The sequence below is a fragment of the Entelurus aequoreus genome, linkage group LG03 (genome assembly GCF_033978785.1).
Source record: "Entelurus aequoreus isolate RoL-2023_Sb linkage group LG03, RoL_Eaeq_v1.1, whole genome shotgun sequence".
Taxonomy (NCBI): domain Eukaryota; kingdom Metazoa; phylum Chordata; class Actinopteri; order Syngnathiformes; family Syngnathidae; genus Entelurus; species Entelurus aequoreus.
Genome location: NC_084733.1, coordinates 85,401,090 through 85,422,645, shown reverse-complemented (window position 1 = coordinate 85,422,645; position 21,556 = coordinate 85,401,090). Strand labels below are relative to the sequence as shown.

The following is a 21,556-nucleotide window of genomic DNA, read 5'->3' as shown; positions in this document are numbered from 1 at the left end:
GAGGAAGTCACCAAGGACTTTCTCTCTAACTTAGCCCTACAATGAATTGATTAACGTGGACCCCGATTTAAACAAGTTGAAAAACGTATTCGGGTGTTACCATTTAGTGGTCAGTTGTACGGAATATGTACTGTACTGTGCAATCTACTAATAAAAGTTTCAATCAATCAATCAATAACTTTTTTATCACATAGGCTGAGAGGATAAATGATCACCTACCTGTCGTAGTAAGCGAGTTTATCCAAATACGCCCCCGGTTCCTCATAAATCCCCTCGTCGCTGTACATCAGGCTCTGACAGGCCACGCTGGAACCGTCTGAGCTGCCAAAGTAGAAGTTCTCATAGTCTGGTATCTCCTCATAGAGGCAGACGTTCTCATAGTTCCGGTCTTGTTCACCGGTGGGGCAGAACTCGTCTCCGTCCACGCTTTGCTCCAGTCCGTTACGTTCGGCCCCGAACGCCTCGTGGAGATGGTGGGGTATGACCTGGTCATTGCTGGATGACTCCGAGGGCGTCTGGGATCCTTTGGCAGTCATGAACTTGGGCAGCGTCATAGTGGAGAGCTTCACATCCAGTAGCTTCCTGAGAGTGGGACTCTGATGTCTTTCAAAACTGACGTGGTCTGTACCGGACAAGGACCCGGGTTGTTGCTTTTCCAAAGTTTTGGTCGCCTTTACCGGAGGCAGGGGTCGGTTAATTCCGAGTTTCACCGCATCAGGTGACGCAGTCCTTTTCATCCAAGCCATTGGGCTGTTCCTCTGCGGCTTCTTCTGAGTTACCTTGACCACCCCGTCCTGGTTCTCGAAAAGACTAGAGCCATCGCTCTGGTCAGTACGCCTTGCTTCCCTCTCCTCCACGTCATCGTCCACCTTGTCAACAGATAACTCCGTATCGTAGATGCTGTCCCAGCCCAGGTCTTCTTCCTCCACATTGTCCTGAAACGTAGACCGAGCAGGACTTGGCGCCTTTTCAGGTGCAGCAAGATAAGGGTTATTCCTGGGTGGCAGGGCAGGCCGCGAGAAGAGCCTTATTAAGGATTCGCTGCCCTTCCCTTCAAATGGCTCCTTCAACTTTTCTACTGTCCTCACTTCCTGGATTTCCTCAATGTCTTCCTGGTGGAACAGAGAGGTATTCTTGGGTTTACGGGGCACTGGGACTGGGAAGGGCTTTCTAGAGTTTTGCGCATCTTCCTGTGGATCCTGCCTTTGCTGGCCAACATTACCGTTGGCGACATTGCTCTGGATTTGGTCAGAAGATAACCAGACTTTCAACTGAGGACTTGAGGCGGATCTGTTGAAGCTCTTGCCCAAAGCAGATGCAGTCTGTTGAGTAGGTTTATGGCTTGGGAGGTGGCCGTTAGCTACAGGTGCACGGGTTTCTGGTGTTCTTGCATTGTCCAGCTTTCTTTCACTCGAGTTTGTCTTCAATTCCTTCTGAGTTTTGTCCATGTGACTGTTCCTGATGCACTTGCAGTTTTTCTGGCTACAAAGACAAATAGGAATAATATAATCCCAGTTTGGCTTCTTGTTCTCTTGATGAATTCCATTTTGGCTGTTAAGGACACTGATGATCCGCTGGATTTCCTTCGAAGGGACGGGTTTGGAGTCCAGTATGGAAAGGCTGGGCTTGGGGGCCAGTGTGGGCTTCATCTTCCCGAGCGTGCCAGGAGGTTGGTGCGAAAGGGCATCTTTTCCGGGGGTGGAGGGAGACATCTCGGCCTTCTGAAGCTGTGCTGGCTTGGGTTTAGGCGCCAATGGAGGCTTGTGCATGCCTATGAGGACACAAACCGATAGTAGATAATCAGACATCTGAAAATGAGCAGATCCATATGTCGTAAAAGTTGGGATTCAACCCAAAGGAACAACTAATCGATCAATTAACCTCCTATAACCGTTGGCTGCGTGGTCTACAAACGCAAATAACCACCTCTGATTAGTGCCGATTCAATTGGCAGTTAGCTGTGGCTGTAGACTACCTCCTGACGTACCGTTTTATTAACTCCACAAGAGGGGGTTATATTATCATTAACAGCGATTAACTTCTTTTTTGATCTGCATTACAGAGAGTTAAAATGCTACTTAAAAAACATTGCCTGAACCGTTAAAAAGGAAGTACATTGGTGATGATTTGACCCGGACTACTGCAACGCACTTCTTGTCGGGATCCCCAGCAAGAACATCCAGAAGCTGCAATACATACAGAATAGTGCTGCTAGGATCCTGATGAAAGTGCGGAAATATGACCATTATCACACCAATTCTCAAATCCCTTCACTGGCTTCCTGTTCCACTCAGGTTGGATTCAAAGTCTCCCTACTAACCCACCAGTGCCTCCATGGAAATGCCCCCCTCTACCTCAAAGAACTACTCACCCCCAAATCCTCCACACGACACCTCCGCTCCAGACAGGGTAACCTCCTCCAACCTACGAGGACAAAGCTACGAACAATTGGAGACCGGGCTTTCTGCTCCGCCGCTCCCAGTCTGTGGAACGCTCTCCCTGACCACCTGAGGGCACCACAGACCGTGGATGCTTTTAAAAAAGGCTTAAAAACCCTTCTTTTTAAAAAAGCCTTCTTTTTTTTTTAGATATATACATACTAGTTCTAGCTATTAGGCTGTTCGTTTTTATTTTTTATTTTTTTATTATCTTTTTTTTTTTAATACACTGTAGCACTTTGAGGTTGTTTGCTCAATGTAAAGTGCTTTTTACAAATAAAATCTATTATTATTATTATTATTAGCTGACTGTTTCAATTATAATTGATTCCTATGTGAAATTTAAACAAAAATAGTTTAACTTTATCAAAGATCCTCTATAGGTCAGCAGTGATTTTAATACCAAATATTGATATATGTTAAAGGATGTGGGGGTATGGCTCTTAAACGGACTGTTTCAATTATAATGAATTATTTGTTGTTTTTCATTTTTATATTTATTTATAATTGTAACATTTTCTATAACAGATTCCTATGAGAATTTCCAATGAAAATAGTTCAAAAAACCTTTATTGGTCATGAGTGGAATTAAAAATATACTGTATATTGATAAAGTTACTAAATGATGATGATAGTTGGACTGTGGAGCTGACAGTATATGTTATAACTGATTGATTCCCACGTGAAATTCAAACAATATAGTTTTAACTTTATCAAAGATCCTCTATAAGTCGGCAGTGATTTTAATAGTATTTATTTATTTTTTAAGTGATTTTAATAACATATATTGATGTATGTTAAGGGATGTTGATGGTGGGTGTTTGACTCTGAAACGGTTTCAATTTTCATTTTTATATTTATAAATTATTTTAACATCCATCCATTTTCTACCGCTTGTCCCTTTTGGGGTCGCGGGGGGTTCTTTTAACATATTTTCTATAATAGATTCCTATGAGAAATTCCAATGAAAATAGTTTAACTTCATCAAAAAAACCTTTATTGGTCATGAGTGATTTAAAAAAAAAAATACTGTATATAGATAAAGTTACTAAGGCAGGGGTGTCAAACTCATTTTAGCTCAGGGGCCACATGGAGGAAAATATATTCCCAAGTGGGCCGGATTGCTAAAATCATGGCATGATAACCTAAAAATAAAGACAAACTTCAGATTGTTTTCTTTTGTTTAAAAATATGTACAAGCACATACTGAAAATGTACAAATCATGTATTTTTTTTTTACACTTACAGTCGCGATCAAAAGTTGACATACACTTGTAAAGAACATAATGTCATGGCTGTCTTGAGTTTCCAATCATTTTTACAACTCTTATTTTTTTGCTATAGAGTGATTGGAGCACATACTTGTTGGTCACCAAAAAACATTCATGAAGTTTGCTTCTTTTATGAATTTATTATGAGTCTACTGAAAATGTGAGCAAATCTGCTGGGTCAAAAGTATACATATAGCAACGTTAATATTTGCAGTGTTTCCCACACACATTTATTTGTGGCAGCCCGCCACGAAAGAATTACGTCCGCCACAAATAGATTTTTTTTTTTTTTTTTTTTTTTTTTTGTCCTGTCCAGCTTCTCAGGCAAATCATATAGTTGATGTAGATGCCCATATAGGCTGTTCAGATTTACTTGACAAAAGAGAAGTGTAGGATACTTCTCTTGTTGCCTTATTTATATTTGACCACTACTGTTTTCTGTTTATTTGTTACTGACTGTGGCAGGACACCTCTGCCTCTGTTTCACTTTATGTTGCTGGTAAATAATATGGTTGTAGTAGTAGGCTAAAGTGAAATTATTTAGTATGCACCAATTAAAGGGGCAGAGCTTTAAGAGACATTTTAGCTTTTATATTTTATAAGATATATTTTTTGTAAGAACCACAATTAATAAATATATTTCAGTGAATATCTTATTGTTCAAATCTGTATATAAATATGTACATAAAGTGTTGTAATTATATTGTAAAATGGATGGATGGATGGATGGATTGATGGATGGACGTTTAAAACAAAACTGTTATTATTAATTAGTAAGTATACATTTTTTTAGCTTTTTCAGAGAAAATCATATCATTGTAGTAAATTATGCAAATTACTCGAGGATGTCATGGTGACCACGCCCATAGCCACGCCCCCACCACCACAGGTATCTTGGCAGTTTATGGGAAACACTGATTTGGTTACATGTCCCTTGGCAAATTTCACTTCTGGCAAGGTTCTGGTTGAATTTTCGACCACTCCTCTTGACAAAATTGGTGCAGTTCAGCTAAATTTGTTGGTTTTCTGACATGGACTTGTTTCTTCAGCATTGTCCACACGTTTAAGTCAGGACTTTGGGAAGGCCATTCTAAAATCTTCATTCTAGCCTGATTTAGCCATTGTTTGGGGTCATTGTCCTGTTGGAACACCCAACTGTGCCCAAGACCCAACCACCGGGCTGATGATTTTAGGTTGTCCCGAAGAATTTGGGGGTAATCCTCCTTTTTCATTGTCCTATTCACTCTCTGTAAAGCACCAGTTCCATTGGCAGCAAAACAGGCCCAGAGCATAATACTACCACCACCATAATTGATGGTAGGAATTGCGTTCCTGGGATTAAAGGCCTCACCTTTTCTCCTCCAAACATATCACTGGGTATTGTGGCCAAACAGCTCAATTTTTGTTTCATCTGACATCACACGGACAAAGATAAGACCTTCTGGAGGAAAGTTCTGTGGTCAGAACTGTTACTTTTGACCCAGCAGATTTGGTCACATTTTCAGTAGACCCATAATAAATTCATAAAAGAACCAAACTTCATGAATGTTTTTTTGTGACCAACAAGTATGTGCTCCAATCACTCTATCACAAAAAAATAAGAGTTGTAGAAATGATTGGAAACTCAAGAGAGCCATGACTTTATGTTCTTTACAAGTGTATGTACACTTTTGACCACGACTGTAATATTGGACTTAGAGTCAGACTTGAACATCAAGTCAATAACATCAGCAGCTTTGTACAATGTCTAAATCAGACTTAGCAAGACTGATCCATGCCTTTGTCTCCAGCAGGTTAGACTACTGTACTGGCCTTCTCACTGGGCACTCCCAGCGAGCTGTAAAGCAGCCGCAATACATCCAAAACGCTGCTGCTCGAGTCCTGACTAGAACCAGGATATACGACCGTACTAGTCCAGTGCTTAGGTCACTGCACTGGCTTCCCGTTGCCCGGAGAATAGACTTTAAAACAACTATCCTTGCGTACAAGTCTTGTGCCAAAGTACATCTCTGACATGTTGGAGACATGTGAACCAATCTCGAGCTCTGAGAACCTCAGGGAGTGGTCTCCTGCTGGTGCCCAGAGTCAGGACCAAACATGGTCAGTTTTATGCTCCTGAAATCTGGAAGATCGGTAGATCTACAGCTAACAGCCACTGTAATGATACCAAGTATAGGAGCGTATCTAGTCGATACTACTATGATTAGATTGATATTCACTCATAAACAGGACAAAATCCAAGCTGGTTAAGGAACTACAAACATTCCCGGTTTTCCAGAAATTTCTCAATTAAAAACTGCTACTACTTCAACAGTTCTTGACCAATTTAAACAATTCCAACACCATTCAATTCAGCTCATTCAGGACATCCATGCTCCTAATCATTATTTTTTAAATCCCGCTTTTCCCAAAATTCCCAAATTTCCAGGAAGTTCCCATTGAAATGAATGTGAGATTTTTCCAAGTTGCACAATTCCCACATTTTTCAACCTATTCAAACTAGGGCTGCAACAACTAATCGATTAAATCGATTAAAATCGATTATTAAAATAGTTGCCGATTAATTTAGTAATCGATTCGTTCGATCTATGCTATGCGCAGAGTTTTTATTTTTATTTTTGTATTTATTTTTATTTTTTTAAATTAACCTTTATTTATAAACTGCAACATTTACAAACAGCTGAGAAACAATAATTAAAATAAGTATGGTGCCAGTATGCTGTTTTTTTTTCAATAAAAATACTGGATAGGATATAAATGTAGTTTGTCTCTTTTATCCGATTATTGATCGATTAATCGAAGTAATAATCGACAGATTAATCGATTATCAAATTAATCGTCAGTTGCAGCCCTAATTCAAACCATTCCAACAACAACACATTCCACTCATCCTGGACATTCAAACTCACACTTTCCCAAGTTCCAAACCAAATTCCGGTTTTCCTGGAAATTCAAACTCTTCAACATTCAAACCATTCCAACATTCAAACCTTTATTTTTTGCATTTTCCTCATTCAAAATTAATTGGCCATTTTTCAAAATTCCACAATTCCCACATTCTTCAACCCATTCCACATTCAACTCATCCTGGACACTCAAACTACCATTTTTCCGCATTCGCCAAACTTCCAGGAATTCACGTTTTTTGTTAACCTATTTCCATCCACCCTTAATTTTGACTACTCCTTTCACATTTTCCAACCCATTACAACCGTTCCACCGTCAAAACACTCATATTCAGGACAAAAACCAAGTTGGTTTTCCAGAAATTCCAGGAATTTCTCAATTAATTAAAAACTGTTACTACTTCAACAGTTCTTGACCGATTTAAACAATTCCAACACCTAATCATTTTCCAAAAAATCCCACTTTTCCCAAAATTCCCACATTTCCAGGAAGTTCCCATTGAAATGAATGCCACTGTAATGATACCAAGTACAGGAGCGTATCTAGTCGATACTACTATGATTAGATTGATATTTTTTAGCATCACAAAATGTTCTTTCGTTTTTTTTAAAATTCATATTATGTTTATAAACTCAGGAAATATGTCCATGGACACATGAGGACTTTGAATATGACCAATGTATGATCCTGTAACTACTTGGTATCTGATTGATACCCAAATTTGTGGTATCATCCAAAACTAATGTAAAGTATCAAACAACAGAAGAATAAGTGATTATCACATTTTAACAGAAGTGTAGATAGAACATGTTAAAACAGAAAGTAAGCAGATATCAACAGTAAATGAACAAGTAGATTAATAATCCATTTTCTACCACTTGTCCTTAATAATTGTGAGCTGTGTACTAGTATTATATATCTCTGGGTGGTGGGTTCTGCTTTGGAAATAATGTGTACCCCTTTCAGATATCGCATTTAGTTCCTACTAAAACATTCACATGTTGCACAATGAGATGTAAACATGGGATCATGTGTACATTCCTGTAACTTTCCGTTTGTAAAATATATCTTTATTAGTATTTCTTTAATATAATAACATCATTTTATGATTACGGTTCGGGTTCGGTGAATGCGCATATGAAACTGGTGGGGTTCGGTACCTCCAACAAGGTTAAGAACCACTGATTTAGAACGATAACACTAACAACTAATCACCGTTTATCGTTACATCCCTAGCAGTAACTAAAGGATGGTGAGGGTCTGACTCTGGAACTGACTATAAATATGACTCCTAAAGTGGAATTCAAATGAAAACAGATGGACTTTGCACTTTTCAATACATTTGGGAGGGATACCAGATGGGAAAGCACCGGTTTTTACAGTTAAAAGCTGCTTTTCATCTGTGATCCTGTCTACATGTAGGGCTGTAGACAGATTATAGTGTAGAATGTTCCAGTATCACATGGCTTTTATGGGGCACCCCACGCAGAGTAATCCAGCTAATGGTGCGTGTCAGCAGGGGGACGATGAGGAGGATTGGGAAAGGAGTTGTGCAAAACTGTCGTGTCCTCAGACTAAGATAAAAAAAAAAAACATTGTTGTGTGAATGCTCCAAAACATTCACACATATGCTCCTCCACACCAATATTCATCTATTTATTTAACTTCTTCAACTTCTTCTTCTTCTCCCGATTTTGGCGCGCTCTTCCGTCCACATTTTTCACCCGATTCAAACCGTTCCTACTCCAAACTGTTCAGCCTATTCGGGAATCGCAGGTTTTCCCTTGACAAATTCCAAAAAATTCCCAGATTTACCAGAATTCCAGGTTTTCCGGGACATTTTTCCCCATTCAAAATGAATTGGTCATTTTTCAAACTTCCACTTTTCCAAATTTTTCAACCAATTCAAACCATTCTGAAAATGTAAACTTCCCCGTTTCCAAGTTCAAAAAAAATTCCAGGATTTTCCAGAATTCCTGGTTTTCCAAAGCCCTATTTTCACCCCTTTTTCTGGCGACTACTCTTTTCACATTTGTCAACCCGTTCCACCGTCAAAACATTCCTCTTAATCAGTACAAAAAACGAAGTTGTTTTTTGAACTGCAAAAAATTCCCGCTTTTCCCGAAATTCCAGGAACTCCGCAATGCCATTTCTCAATTCAACATGTCACTACTTCAACATTTCTCTACCGATTTGACATTTTTAACACCAACCATTTCAACTCATTCAGAATGTTCAAGGTTTTAACCATTTTCAAAAAAATTCCTGCTTTTTCCAAAACTCCCAATTTTTTCAGAAATTCCCATAGAAATCAATGGGACATTTTTCAAATTTTCAAAATTCCCACATTTTTCATCTGATTCAAACTGTTCCAACTTCAAAATATTCGGCCTGTTCAGGAATTGTGTTCTCTACTTCAACAATTCTAAAAAAAATTCCCGGATTTACCATAATTCCTTTATTTTTTTTGCATTTTCCCCATTCAAAATTAATTGGCCATTTTTCAAACTGTTCAGCCTATTCGGGAATCGCGGGTTTTCCCTTGACAAATTCCAAAAAATTCCCAGATTTCCAGGTTTTCCGGGACATTTTTCCCCGTTCAAAATGAGTTGGTCATTTTTCAAACTTCCACCATTTCGAAATTTTTCGACCTATTCAAACCATTCCACCTTCAACACGTTCCACCATTCTGAAAATGTAAACTTCCCCTTTTCCAAGTTCAAAAAAATTCCAGGATTTTCCAGAATTCCTGGTTTTCCAAAGCCCTATTTCCACCCTTTTTTCTGGCACTACTCTTTTCACATTTGTCAACCCACTCAAACTGTTCCAACGTCAAAACATTCCTATTAATCAGTACAAAAAACTAAGTTGTTTTTTTAACTGGAAAAATTCCCTGTTTTCCCGAAATTCCAGGAATTCCGTAATACCATTTCTTAATTCAACATGTTACTACTTCAACATTTCTCGACCAATTTGAAAAATTCCAACACCAACCATTTCATCTCACTCAGAACATTAATTTTTTTTTTTTACCATTTTCAAAAAAATTCCCGCTGTCCCGAAATTCCCAATTTTTTTTAAATTTCCCATAAATCAATGGGACATTTTTCAAAGTTTCACAATTCCCACATTTTTCATCTGATTCAAACTGTTCCAACTTCAAAATATTCAGACTGTTCAGGAATTGTGTTCTCTACTTCAACAATTCTACAAAAAAAATCCCAGATTTCCCATAATTCCTATTTTTTTTTGCATTTTCCCCATTCAAAAAGAATTGGCCATTTTTCAAACTTCCACAATTCCCACATTCTTCAACCCATTCAAACCATTCCACCTTTAACACATTCCACCATTCTGGAAATTCAAACTACCATTTTTCCATGTTCAAAAAAATTCCAGATTTTCCCGAAACTCCCTAATACCATTTACTACTTCAACATTTTTCCCCCGATTTAAACAATTCTAACACCATTCAATTCAGCTCATTTAGGACATGCATGCTCCTAATTATTTTTCAAAGAATCACGCTTTTCCCAAAATTCACACATTTCCAGGAAGTTCCCATTGAAATGAATGGGACATGTTTCCAAGTTGCACAATTCCCACATTTTTCAACCTATTCAAACCACTCCAACATCAACACATTCCATCATCCAACTAACACTTTCCCAAGTTCCAAACCAAATTCAGTTTCTCCTGGAAATTCAAACTATTAAACATTCAAACTTTTTTTTTTTTGCAATTTCCCTATTCAAAATGAATTGGCCATTTTTCAAACTTCCACAATTCCCACATTCTTCAACCCATTCAAACCATTCCAACCTTCAACACATTCCACTCATGCTGGACATTCAAACTACCATTTTTCCACATTCACCAAATTTCCAGGAATTCACGTTTTTTGTTAACCTATTTCCACCCTTAAGTTCGACTACTCCTTTCACATTTTCCAACCCATTTCAACCCTTCCACCATCAAAATACTCCTCATATTCTTGACAAAAACCAAGTTGGTTAAGGAACTAGAAATATTCCCGGTTTTCCAGAAATTCCAGGAATTCCTCAATTAAAAACTGTTACTACTTTAACAGTTCTTGACCGATTTAAATAATTCCAACACCAACCAATTCAGCTCATTCAGGACAATCATGCTCCTAATCATTTTCAAAGAGTCCCGCTTTTCCAAAAATTCCCAAATTTCCAGGAAGTTCCCATTAAAATGAATGGGACATTTTTCCAAGTTGCACAATTCCCACATTTTTCAACCTATTCAAACCATTCTAACATCAACACATTCCACTCATCCTGGACATTCAAACTAACACTTTCCCAAGTTCCAAACCAAATTCCGGTTTTCCTGGAAATTCAAACACTTCAACATTCCAACCATTCCAACATTCAAACCTTTTTTTCCTTTTCTTTTTTTGCATTTTCCCTATTCAAAATGAATTGGCCATTTTTCAAAGTTCCACAATACCCACATTCTTCAACCCATTCAACTCATGCTGGACATTCAAACTACCATTTTTCCACATTCACCAAATTTCCAGGAATTCACGTTTTTTGTTAACCTATTTCCACCCTTAAGTTCGACTACTCCTTTCACATTTTCCAACCCATTTCAACCCTTCCACCATCAAAATACTCCTCATATTCTTGACAAAAACCAAGTTGGTTAAGGAACTAGAAAAATTCCCAGTTTTCCAGAAATTCCAGGAATTTCTCAATTAAAAACAGTTACTACTTTAACAGTTCTTGACCGATTTAAACAATTCCAACACCAACCAGTTCAGCTCATTCAGGACATCCATGCTCCTAATCATTTTCCACAAAATTCCACTTTTCCCAAAATTTCCACATTTCCAGGAAGTTCCCATTGAAATGAATGGGACATTTTTCCAAGTTGCACAATTCCCACATTTTTCAACCTATTCAAACCATTCCAACATCAACACATTCCACTCATCCAACACTTTCCCAAGTTCCAAACCAAATTCCAAACCAAACACTCCTCATATTCAGGACAAAAACCAAGTTGGTTAAGGAACCAGAAACATCCCCGGTTTTCCAGAAATTCCAGGAATTTCTCAATGAAAAACTGCTACTACTTCAACAGTTCTTGACTGATTTAAACAATTCCAATACCAACCAATTCAGCTCATTCAGGACATTCATGCTCCTAATCATTTTTTTAAAAAATCCCACATTTCCAGGAAGTTCCCATTGAAATGAATGGGACATTTTTCCCAAGTTGCACAATTCCCACATTTTTCAACCTATTCAAACCATTCCAACATCAACACATTTCACTCACCATGGACATTGAAACCAACACTTTCCCAAGTTCCTAACCAAATTCCAGTTTTCCTGGAAATTCAAACTCTTCAACATTCAAACCATTCGAACTTTCAAACCTTTTTTTTTTTGCATTTTCCCTGTTCAAAATTAATTGGCTATTTTTCTAACTTCCACAATTCCCACATTCTTCAACCCATTCAAACCATTCCACCTTCAACACCTTCAACTCATCCTGGACATTCAAGCAATCATTTTTCCACAATCACCAAATTCCCAGGAATTCCCGTTTTTTGTTAACCTATTTCCACCCTTAAGTTCGACTACTCCTTTCACATTTTCCAACCCATTTCAACCCTTCCACCGTCAAAATACTCATATTCAGGACAAAAACCAAGTTGGTTAAGGAACTAGAAAAAAAATCCTAGTTTTCCCAAAATTCCAGGAATTTCCCAATCAAAAACGGTTACTACTTCAACAGTTCTTGACCGATTTGAACAATTCCAACACCAACCAATTCAGCTCATTCATGCTCCTAATCAAGAATCCCGCTTTTCCCAAAATTCCCAAATTTCCAGGAAGTTCCCATTAAAATGAATGGGACATTTTTCAACCTACTCAAACCATTCCAACATCAACACATTCCACTCATCCAACACTTTCCCAAGTTCCAAACCAAACACTCATATTCAGCACAAAAACCAAGCTGGTTGAAGAACTAGAAACATCCCCGGTTTTCCAGAAATTCCAGGAATTTCTCAATTAAAAACCGCTACTACTTCCGCATTTCTTGACCGATTTAAACAATTCCAATACCAACCAATTCAGGACATTCATGCTCCTAATAATTTTCAAAAAAATCCCACATTTTCAGGAAGTTCCCATTGAAATGAATGGGACTTTTTTCCCAAGTTGCACAATTCCCACATTTTTCAACCTATTCAAACCATTCCAACATCAACACATTCCACTCATCCTGGACATTGAAACCAACACTTTCCCAAGTTCCAAACCAAATTCCAGTTTTCCTGGATAATCAAACTCTTCAACATTCAAACCTTTGTTTTTTGGTTGTTTTCTTTTGCATTTTCCCCATTCAGGTTAATTGGCCATTTTTCACAATCCATTTTTTGTTAACCTATTTCCACCCTTAAGTTTGACTACTGCTTTCACATTTTCCAACCCATTTCAACCGTTCTACCGTCAAAATACTCCTCATATTCAGGACAAAAACCAAGTTGGTTAAGGAACTAGAAAAATTCCCGGTTTTCCAGAAATTCCAGGAATTTCTCAATTAAAAACTGTTACTACTTCAACAGTTCTTGACCGATTTAAACAATTCCAACACCAACCAATTCAGCTCATTCATGCTCCTAATCATTTTCAAAGAATCCCGCTTTTCCCAAAATTTCCAGGAAGTTCCCATTAAAATGAATAGGACATTTTTCAACCTATTCAAACCATTCCAACATCAACACATTCCACTCATCCAACACTTTCCCAAATTCCAAACCAAACACTCCTCATATTCAGGACAAAAACCAAGTTGGTTAAGGAACCAGAAACATCCCCGGTTTTCCAGAAATTCCAGGAATTTCTCAATTAAAAACTGCTACTATTTCAACATTTCTTGACCGATTTAAACAATTCCAACTCCAACCAATTCAGCTCATTCAGGACATTCATGCTCCTAATCATTTTCCAAAAAAATCACGAATTTCCAGGAAGTTCCCATTGAAATGAATTGGACATTTTTCCCAAGTTGCACATTTCCCGCATTTTTCAACCTACTCAAACCATTCCAACATCAACACATTCCACTCATCCAACACTTTCCCAAGTTCCAAACCAAACACTTTCCAACTCCAACCAATTCAGCTCATTCAGGACATTCATGCTCCTAATCATTTTCAAAAAAAATCCCACATTTCCAGGAAGTTCTCATTGAAATGAATGGGACATTTTTCCAAGTTGCACAATTCCCACATTTTTCAACCTATTCAAACCATTCCAACATCAACACATTCCACTCACCCTGGACATTGAAACCAACACTTTCCCAAGTTCCAAACCAAACACTCCTCATATTCAGGACAAAAAACAAGTTGGTTAAGGAACCAGAAAAACTCCCGGTTTTCCAGAAATTCCAGGAATTCCTCAATTAAAAACTGCTACTACTTCAACAGTTCTTGACCGATTTAAACAATTCCAACACCAACCAATTCAGCTAATTCAGGACATTCATGCTCCTAATCATTTTTTTTTAAATCCCGCTTTTCCCAAAATTCCCACATTTTTCAACCTATTCAAACCATTCCAACAACACATTCCACTCATCCTGGACATTGAAACCAACACTTTCCCAAGTTCCAAACCAAATTCCAAACCAAACACTCCTCATATTCAGGAAAAAAAACAAGTTGGTTAAGGAACTAAAAAAAATTCTAGTTTTCCCAAAATTCCAGGAATTTCTCAATGAAAAACGGTTACTACTTCAACAGTTCTTGACCGATTTAAACAATTCCAACACCAACCAATTCAGCTCATTCATGCTCCTAATCATTTTCAAAGAATCCCGCTTTTCCCAAAATTCCCAAATTTCCAGGAAGTTCCAATTAAAATGAATGGGACATTTTTCAACCTATTCAAACCATTCCAACATCAACACATTCCACTCATCCAACACTTTCCCAAATTCCAAACCAAACACTCCTCATATTCAGCACAAAAACCAAGCTGGTTGAGGAACTAGAAACATCCCCAGTTTTCCAGAAATTCCAGGAATTGCCCAATTAAAAACTGCTACTACTTCAACATTTCTTGACCGATTTAAACAATTCCAACACCAACCAATTCAGCTCATTCATGCTCCTAATCATTTTCAAAAAAAATCCCGAATTTCCAGGAAGTTCCCAATGAAATGAATGGGACATTTTTCCAAGTTGCACAATTCCCGCATTTTTCAACCTATTCAAACCATTCCAACATCAACACATTCCACTCATCCAACACTTTCCCAAGTTCCAAACCAAATTCCAAACCAAACACTCCTCATATTCAGTACAAAAACCAAGTTTGTTAAGGAACTAGAAAAAAATCCTAGTTTTCCCAAAATTCCAGGAATTTCTCAATCAAAAACGGTTACTACTTCAACAGTTCTTGACCGATTTAAACAATTCCAACACCAATCAATTCAGCTCATTCATGCTCCTAATCATTTTCAAAGAATCCCGCTTTTCCCAAAATTCCAGGAAGTTCCCATTGAAATGAATGGGACATTTTTCCAAGTTGCACAATTCCCACATTTTTCAACCTATTCAAACCATTCCAACATCAACACATTCCACTCATCCAACACTTTCCCAAGTTCCAAACCAAATTCCAAACCAAACAATCCTCATATTCAGGACAAAAACCAAGTTGGTTAAGGAACTAGAAAAATTCCCGGTTTTCCATAAATTCCAGGAATTACTCAATTAAAAACTGCTACTACTTCAACCGTTCTTGACCGATTTAAACAATTCCAACACCAACCAATTCAGGACATTCATGCTCCTGATCATTTTCCAAAAAAATCCCGAATTTCCAGTAAGTTCCCAATGAAATGAATGGGACATTTTTCCCAAGTTGCACAATTGCCGCATTTTTCAACCTATTCAAACCATTACAACATCAACACATTCCACTCATCCAACACTTTCCCAAGTTCCAAACCAAATTCCAAACCAAACACTCATATTCAGGACAAAAACCAAGGTGGTTAAGGAACTACAAAAATTCCCGGTTTTCCATAAATTCCAGGAATTGCCCAATTAAAAACTGCTACTACTTCAACATTTCTTGACCGCTTTAAACAATTCCAACACCAACCAATTCAGCTCATTCATGCTCCTAATCATTTTCCAAAAAAATCCAGAATTTCCAGTAAGTTCCCAATGAAATGAATGGGACATTTTTCCAAGTTGCACAATTCCCACATTTTTCAACCTATTCAAACCATTCCAACATCAACACATTCCACTCATCCAACACTTTCCCAAGTTCCAAACCAAATTCCAAACCAAACACTCATATTCAGGACAAAAACCAAGGTGGTTAAGGAACTACAAAAATTTCCGGTTTTCCATAAATTCCAGGAATTGCCCAATTAAAAACTGCTACTACTTCAACATTTCTTGACCGCTTTAAACAATTCCAACACCAACCAATTCAGCTCATTCATGCTCCTAATCATTTTCAAAGAATCCCGCTTTTCCCAAAATTCCTACATTTCCAGGAAGTTCCCATTAAAAGGAATTGGACATTTTTCAACCTATTCAAACCATTCCAACATCAACACATTGCACTCATCCAACACTTTCCCAAATTCCAAACCAAACACTCATATTCAGCACAAAAACCATGTTGGTTAAGGAACTAGAAACATCCCCGGTTTTCCAGAAATTCCAGGAATTTCTCAATTAAAAACTGCTACTACTTCTGCATTTCTTGACCGATTTAAACAATTCCAACACCAACCAATTCAGGACATTCATGCTCCTGATCATTTTCCAAAAAAATCCCGAATTTCCAGTAAGTTCCCAATAAAATGAATGGGACATTTTTCCCAAGTTGCACAATTCCCGCATTTTTCAACCTATTCAAACCATTCCAACATCAACACATCCCACTCATCCAACACTTTCCCAAGTTCCAAACCAAATTCCAAACCAAACACTCATATTCAGGACAAAAACCAAGTTGGTTAAGGAACTAGAAAAATTCCCGGTTTTCCATAAATTCCAGGAATTACTCAATTAAAAACTGCTACTACTTCAACCGTTCTTGACCGATTTAAACAATTCCAACACCAACCAATTCAGGACATTCATGCTCCTAATCATTTTCCAAAAAAATCCAGAATTTCCAGTAAGTTCCCAATGAAATGAATGGGACATTTTTCCCAAGTTGAACAACTCCCACATTTTTCCACTTATTCAAACCATTCCAACATCAACACATTCCACTCATCCAACACTTTCCCAAGTTCCAAACCAAATTCCAAACCAAACACTCCTCATATTCAGGACAAAAACCAAGTTTGTTAAGGAACTAAAAAAAATTCTAGTTTTCCCAAAATTCCAGGAATTTCTCAATTAAAAACTGTTACTACTTCAAAAGTTCTTGACCGATTTAAACAATTCCAACACCAACCAATTCAGCTCATTCATGCTCCTAATCATTTTCAAAGAATCCCGCTTTTCCCAAATTTCCAGGAAGTTCCCATTGAAATGAATGGGACATTTTTCCCAAGTTGCACAATTCCCGCATTTTTCAACCTATTCAAACCATTCCAACATCAACACATTCCACTCATCCAACACTTTCCCAAATTCCAAACCAAACACTCCTCATATTCAGGACAAAAACCAAGTTGGTTAAGGAACTAGAAAAATTCCCGGTTTTCCATAAATTCCAGGAATTGCTCAATTAAAAACTGCTACTACTTCAACCGTTCTTGACCGATTTAAACAATTCCAACACCAACCAATTCAGGACATTCATGCTCCTGATCATTTTCCAAAAAAATCCCGAATTTCCAGTAAGTTCCCAATGAAATGAATGGGACATTTTTCCAAGTTGCACAATTCCCGCATTTTACAACCTATTCAAACCATTCCAACATCAACACATTCCACTCATCCAACACTTTCCCAAGTTCCAAACCAAATTCCAAACCAAACACTCATATTCAGGACAAAAACCAAGGTGGTTAAGGAACTAGAAAAATTCCCGGTTTTCCATAAATTCCAGGAATTGCTCAATTAAAAACTGCTACTACTTCAACCGTTCTTGACCGATTTAAACAATTCCAACACCAACCAATTCAGGACATTCATGCTCCTAATCATTTTCCAAAAAAATCCAGAATTTCCAGTAAGTTCCCAATGATATGAATGGGACATTTTCCCAAGTTGCACAACTCCCATATTTTTCCACTTATTCAAACCATTCCAACATCAACACATTCCACTCATCCAACACTTTCCCAAGTTCCAAACCAAATTCCAAACCAAACACTCCTCATATTCAGTACAAAAACCAAGTTTGTTAAGGAACCAAAAAAAATTCTAGTTTTCCCAAAATTCCAGGAATTTCTCAATTAAAAACTGTTACTACTTCAACAGTTCTTGACCGATTTAAACAATTCCAACACCAACCAATTCAGCTCATTCATGCTCCTAATCATTTTCAAAGAATCCCGCTTTTCCCAAAATTCCCAAATTTCCAGGAAGTTCCCATTGAAATGAATTGGACATTTTTCCAAGTTGCACAATTCCCGCATTTTTCAACCTATTCAAACCATTCCAACATCAACACATTCCACTCATCCAACACTTTCCCAAATTCCAAACCAAACACTCCTCATATTCAGGACAAAAACCAAGTTTGTTAAGGAACCAAAAAAAATTCTAGTTTTCCCAAAATTCCAGGAATTTCTCAATTAAAAACTGCTACTACTTCCGCATTTCTTAACCGATTTAAACAATTCCAATACCAACCAATTCAGGACATTCATGCTCCTGATCATTTTCCAAAAAAATCCCGAATTTCCAGTAAGTTCCCAATAAAATGAATGGGACATTTTTCCCAAGTTGCACAATTCCCGCATTTTTCAACCTATTCAAACCATTCCAACATCAACACATTCCACTCATCCAACACTTTCCCAAGTTCCAAACCAAATTCCAAACCATACACTCCTCATATTCAGGACAAAAACCAAGTTGGTTAAGGAACTAGAAAAATTCCCGGTTTTACATAAATTCCAGGAATTGCCCAATTAAAAACTGCAACTACTTCAACATTTCTTGACCGATTTAAACAATTCCAACACCAACCAATTCAGCTCATTCAGGACATTCATGCTCCTAATAATTTTCCAAAAAAAATCCCACATTTCCAGGAAGTTCCCATTGAAATGAATGGGACATTTTTCCAAGTTGCACAATTCCCACATTTTTCAACCTATTCAAACCATTCCAACATCAACACATTCCACTCACCCTGGACATTGAAACCAACACTTTCCCAAGTTCCAAACCAAACACTCCTCATATTCAGGACAAAAACCAAGTTGGTTAAGGAACCAGAAAAATTCCCGGTTTTCCAGAAATTCCAGGAATTCCTCAATTAAAAACTGCTACTACTTCAACAGTTCTTGACCGATTTAAACAATTCCAACACCAACCAATTCAGCTCATTCAGGACATTCATGCTCCTAATCATTTTTTTTTAAAAATCCCGCTTTTCCCAAAATTCCCACATTTTTCAACCTATTCACACCATTCCAACATCAACACATTCCACTCATCCTGGACATTGAAACCAACACTTTCCCAAGTTCCAAACCAAATTCCAAACCAAACACTCCTCATATTCAGGAAAAAAACCAAGTTGGTTAAGGAACTAAAAAAAATTCTAGTTTTCCCAAAATTCCAGGAATTTCTCAATTAAAAACAGTTACTACTTTAACAGTTCTTGACCGATTTAAACAATTCCAACACCAACCAGTTCAGCTCATTCAGGACATCCATGCTCCTAATCATTTTCCACAAAATCCCACTTTTCCCAAAATTTCCACATTTCCAGGAAGTTCCCATTGAAATGAATGGGACATTTTTCCAAGTTGCACAGTTCCCGCATTTTTCAACCTATTCAAACCATTCCAACATCAACACATTCCACTCATCCAACACTTTCCCAAGTTCCAAACCAAACACTCATATTCAGGACAAAAACCAAGGTGGTTAAGGAACTAGAAAAATTCCCGGTTTTCCATAAATTCCAGGAATTGCCCAATAAAAACTGCTACTACTTCAACATTTCTTGACCGATTTAAACAATTCCAATACCAACCAATTCAGCTCATTCAGGACATTCATGCTCCTGATCATTTTCCAAAAAAATCCCGAATTTCCAGTAAGTTCCCAATGAAATGAATGGGACATTCCCACATTTTTCAACCTATTCAAACCATTCCAACATCAACACATTCCACTCACCCTGGACATTGAAACCAACACTTTCCCCAAGTTCCTAACCAAATTCCAGTTTTCCTGGAAATTCAAACTCTTCAACTTTCAAACTATTCTTACATTCATACTAAATTCTGTCAGCATTTCAGTTCAACTTCAGCATTGGAGCCTTCACACGCAATTCCTTCAGGAATGGCCTCTTCTAGTGATGTTATTATGTTACTAAGATTAAAAAAACAACATTGTTATGGTTTACTGATGAGTCCCCAAAGTGCAACTCTCTTGACATGTATCGGGGTTTTGTTTACAAGCATTAAACCAGGAAATTGCGACTTAGCGTTGATATTTTACTTCCAATAAATCCAAATTCAACGGTTTAGACGTCAACACAATGACGTTTAGGACAGAAAAAGCAAGACAAATGAGCAAGAATGAGCACAAACAATCCTGGTGTTTCTCACCTGACTTCATCATCGTCGTCGCGTCACTCCCGTCAACTTTGAGGAAAGCGAGGAGCAACCATCACCTTCATCACTCCCACGAGTCAACATGACTTGTCCATCGTGGACTTGGCGAGATTTTAAAAAAGAAAAAAGAAGACTAAACCAAAAAAAAACCGCTGCTAGAATAGAATGAAGGTGTCGCCGGCTGGCTGGGATTCGTCAAGACTGATTCGGACTGCGCACGCACCTTCTTACTTATGTCGTGACAGCGACCAGCCACTGCGGGGCGCCAGAAACACTCCCGTTGACCCTTCACTTTGTATTACAATGCAGTGCAGTAATGATAATATAGTCATATATACAGGACTGTCTCAGAAAATTAGAATATTGTGAAATATTGAAATATTGCAAGCCTTTTATTATTTTAATATTGCTGATTATGGCATACAGCTTAAGAAAACTCAAAAATCCTATCTCAAAAAATTTGAATATTTCCTCAGACCAAGTATAAAAAACAAAAAGATTTATAACAGCAAAACAAAATCAAACATTTGAAAATGTCAATTAAAGGCCTACTGAAATTATTTTTATTTATTTAAACGGGGATAGCAGATCCATTCTATGTGTCATACTTGATCATTTCGCGATATTGCCATATTTTTGCTGAAAGGATTTAGTAGAGAACGACGAGGATAAAGGTCGCAACTTTTGGTCGCTGATAAAAAAAAAAGCCTTGCCTGTACCGGAAGTAGCGTGACGTCGCAGGTTGAAAGGCTCATCACATTTCCCCATTGTTTACACCAGCAGCGAGAGCGATCCGGGCCGAGAAAGCGACGATTACCCCATTAATTTGAGCCAGGAGGAAAGATTCGTGGATGAGGAACGTGAGAGTGAAGGACTAGAGTGCAGTGCAGGACGTATCTTTTTTCGCTCTGACCGTAACTTAGGTACAAGGGCTAATTGGATTCCACGCTCTCTCCTTTTTCTATTGTGGATCACGGATTTGTGTTTTAAACCACCTCGGATACTATATCCTCTTGAAAATGAGAGTCGAGAACGCGAAATGGACATTCACAGTGACTTTTATCTCCACTACAATACATCGGCGAAGCTCTCTAGCTACGGAGCTAACGTGATAGCATCGGGCTTAACTGCAGATAGAAACAACATAAATAAACCCCTGAC

General features: G+C 37.8%; 1 protein-coding gene across 1 annotated transcript in view; it reads right to left on the bottom strand.

The window, feature by feature from the left end:
- The window catches only part of LOC133647015 (FYVE, RhoGEF and PH domain-containing protein 6-like), a 72,170-nt gene extending 51,553 nt beyond the window's left edge, over positions 1-20,617 (bottom strand). The window contains exons 1-2 of the mRNA XM_062043053.1: positions 20,390-20,617; positions 220-1,771 (exon numbers count right to left, since the gene is read on the bottom strand). Of these exons, the coding sequence (XP_061899037.1) occupies positions 220-1,771; positions 20,390-20,402 (1,565 nt within the window). The 5' untranslated portion in view covers positions 20,403-20,617. The remainder of the gene's footprint in view (positions 1-219; positions 1,772-20,389) is intronic.
- Between the last annotated feature and the right edge of the window lie 939 nt (positions 20,618-21,556).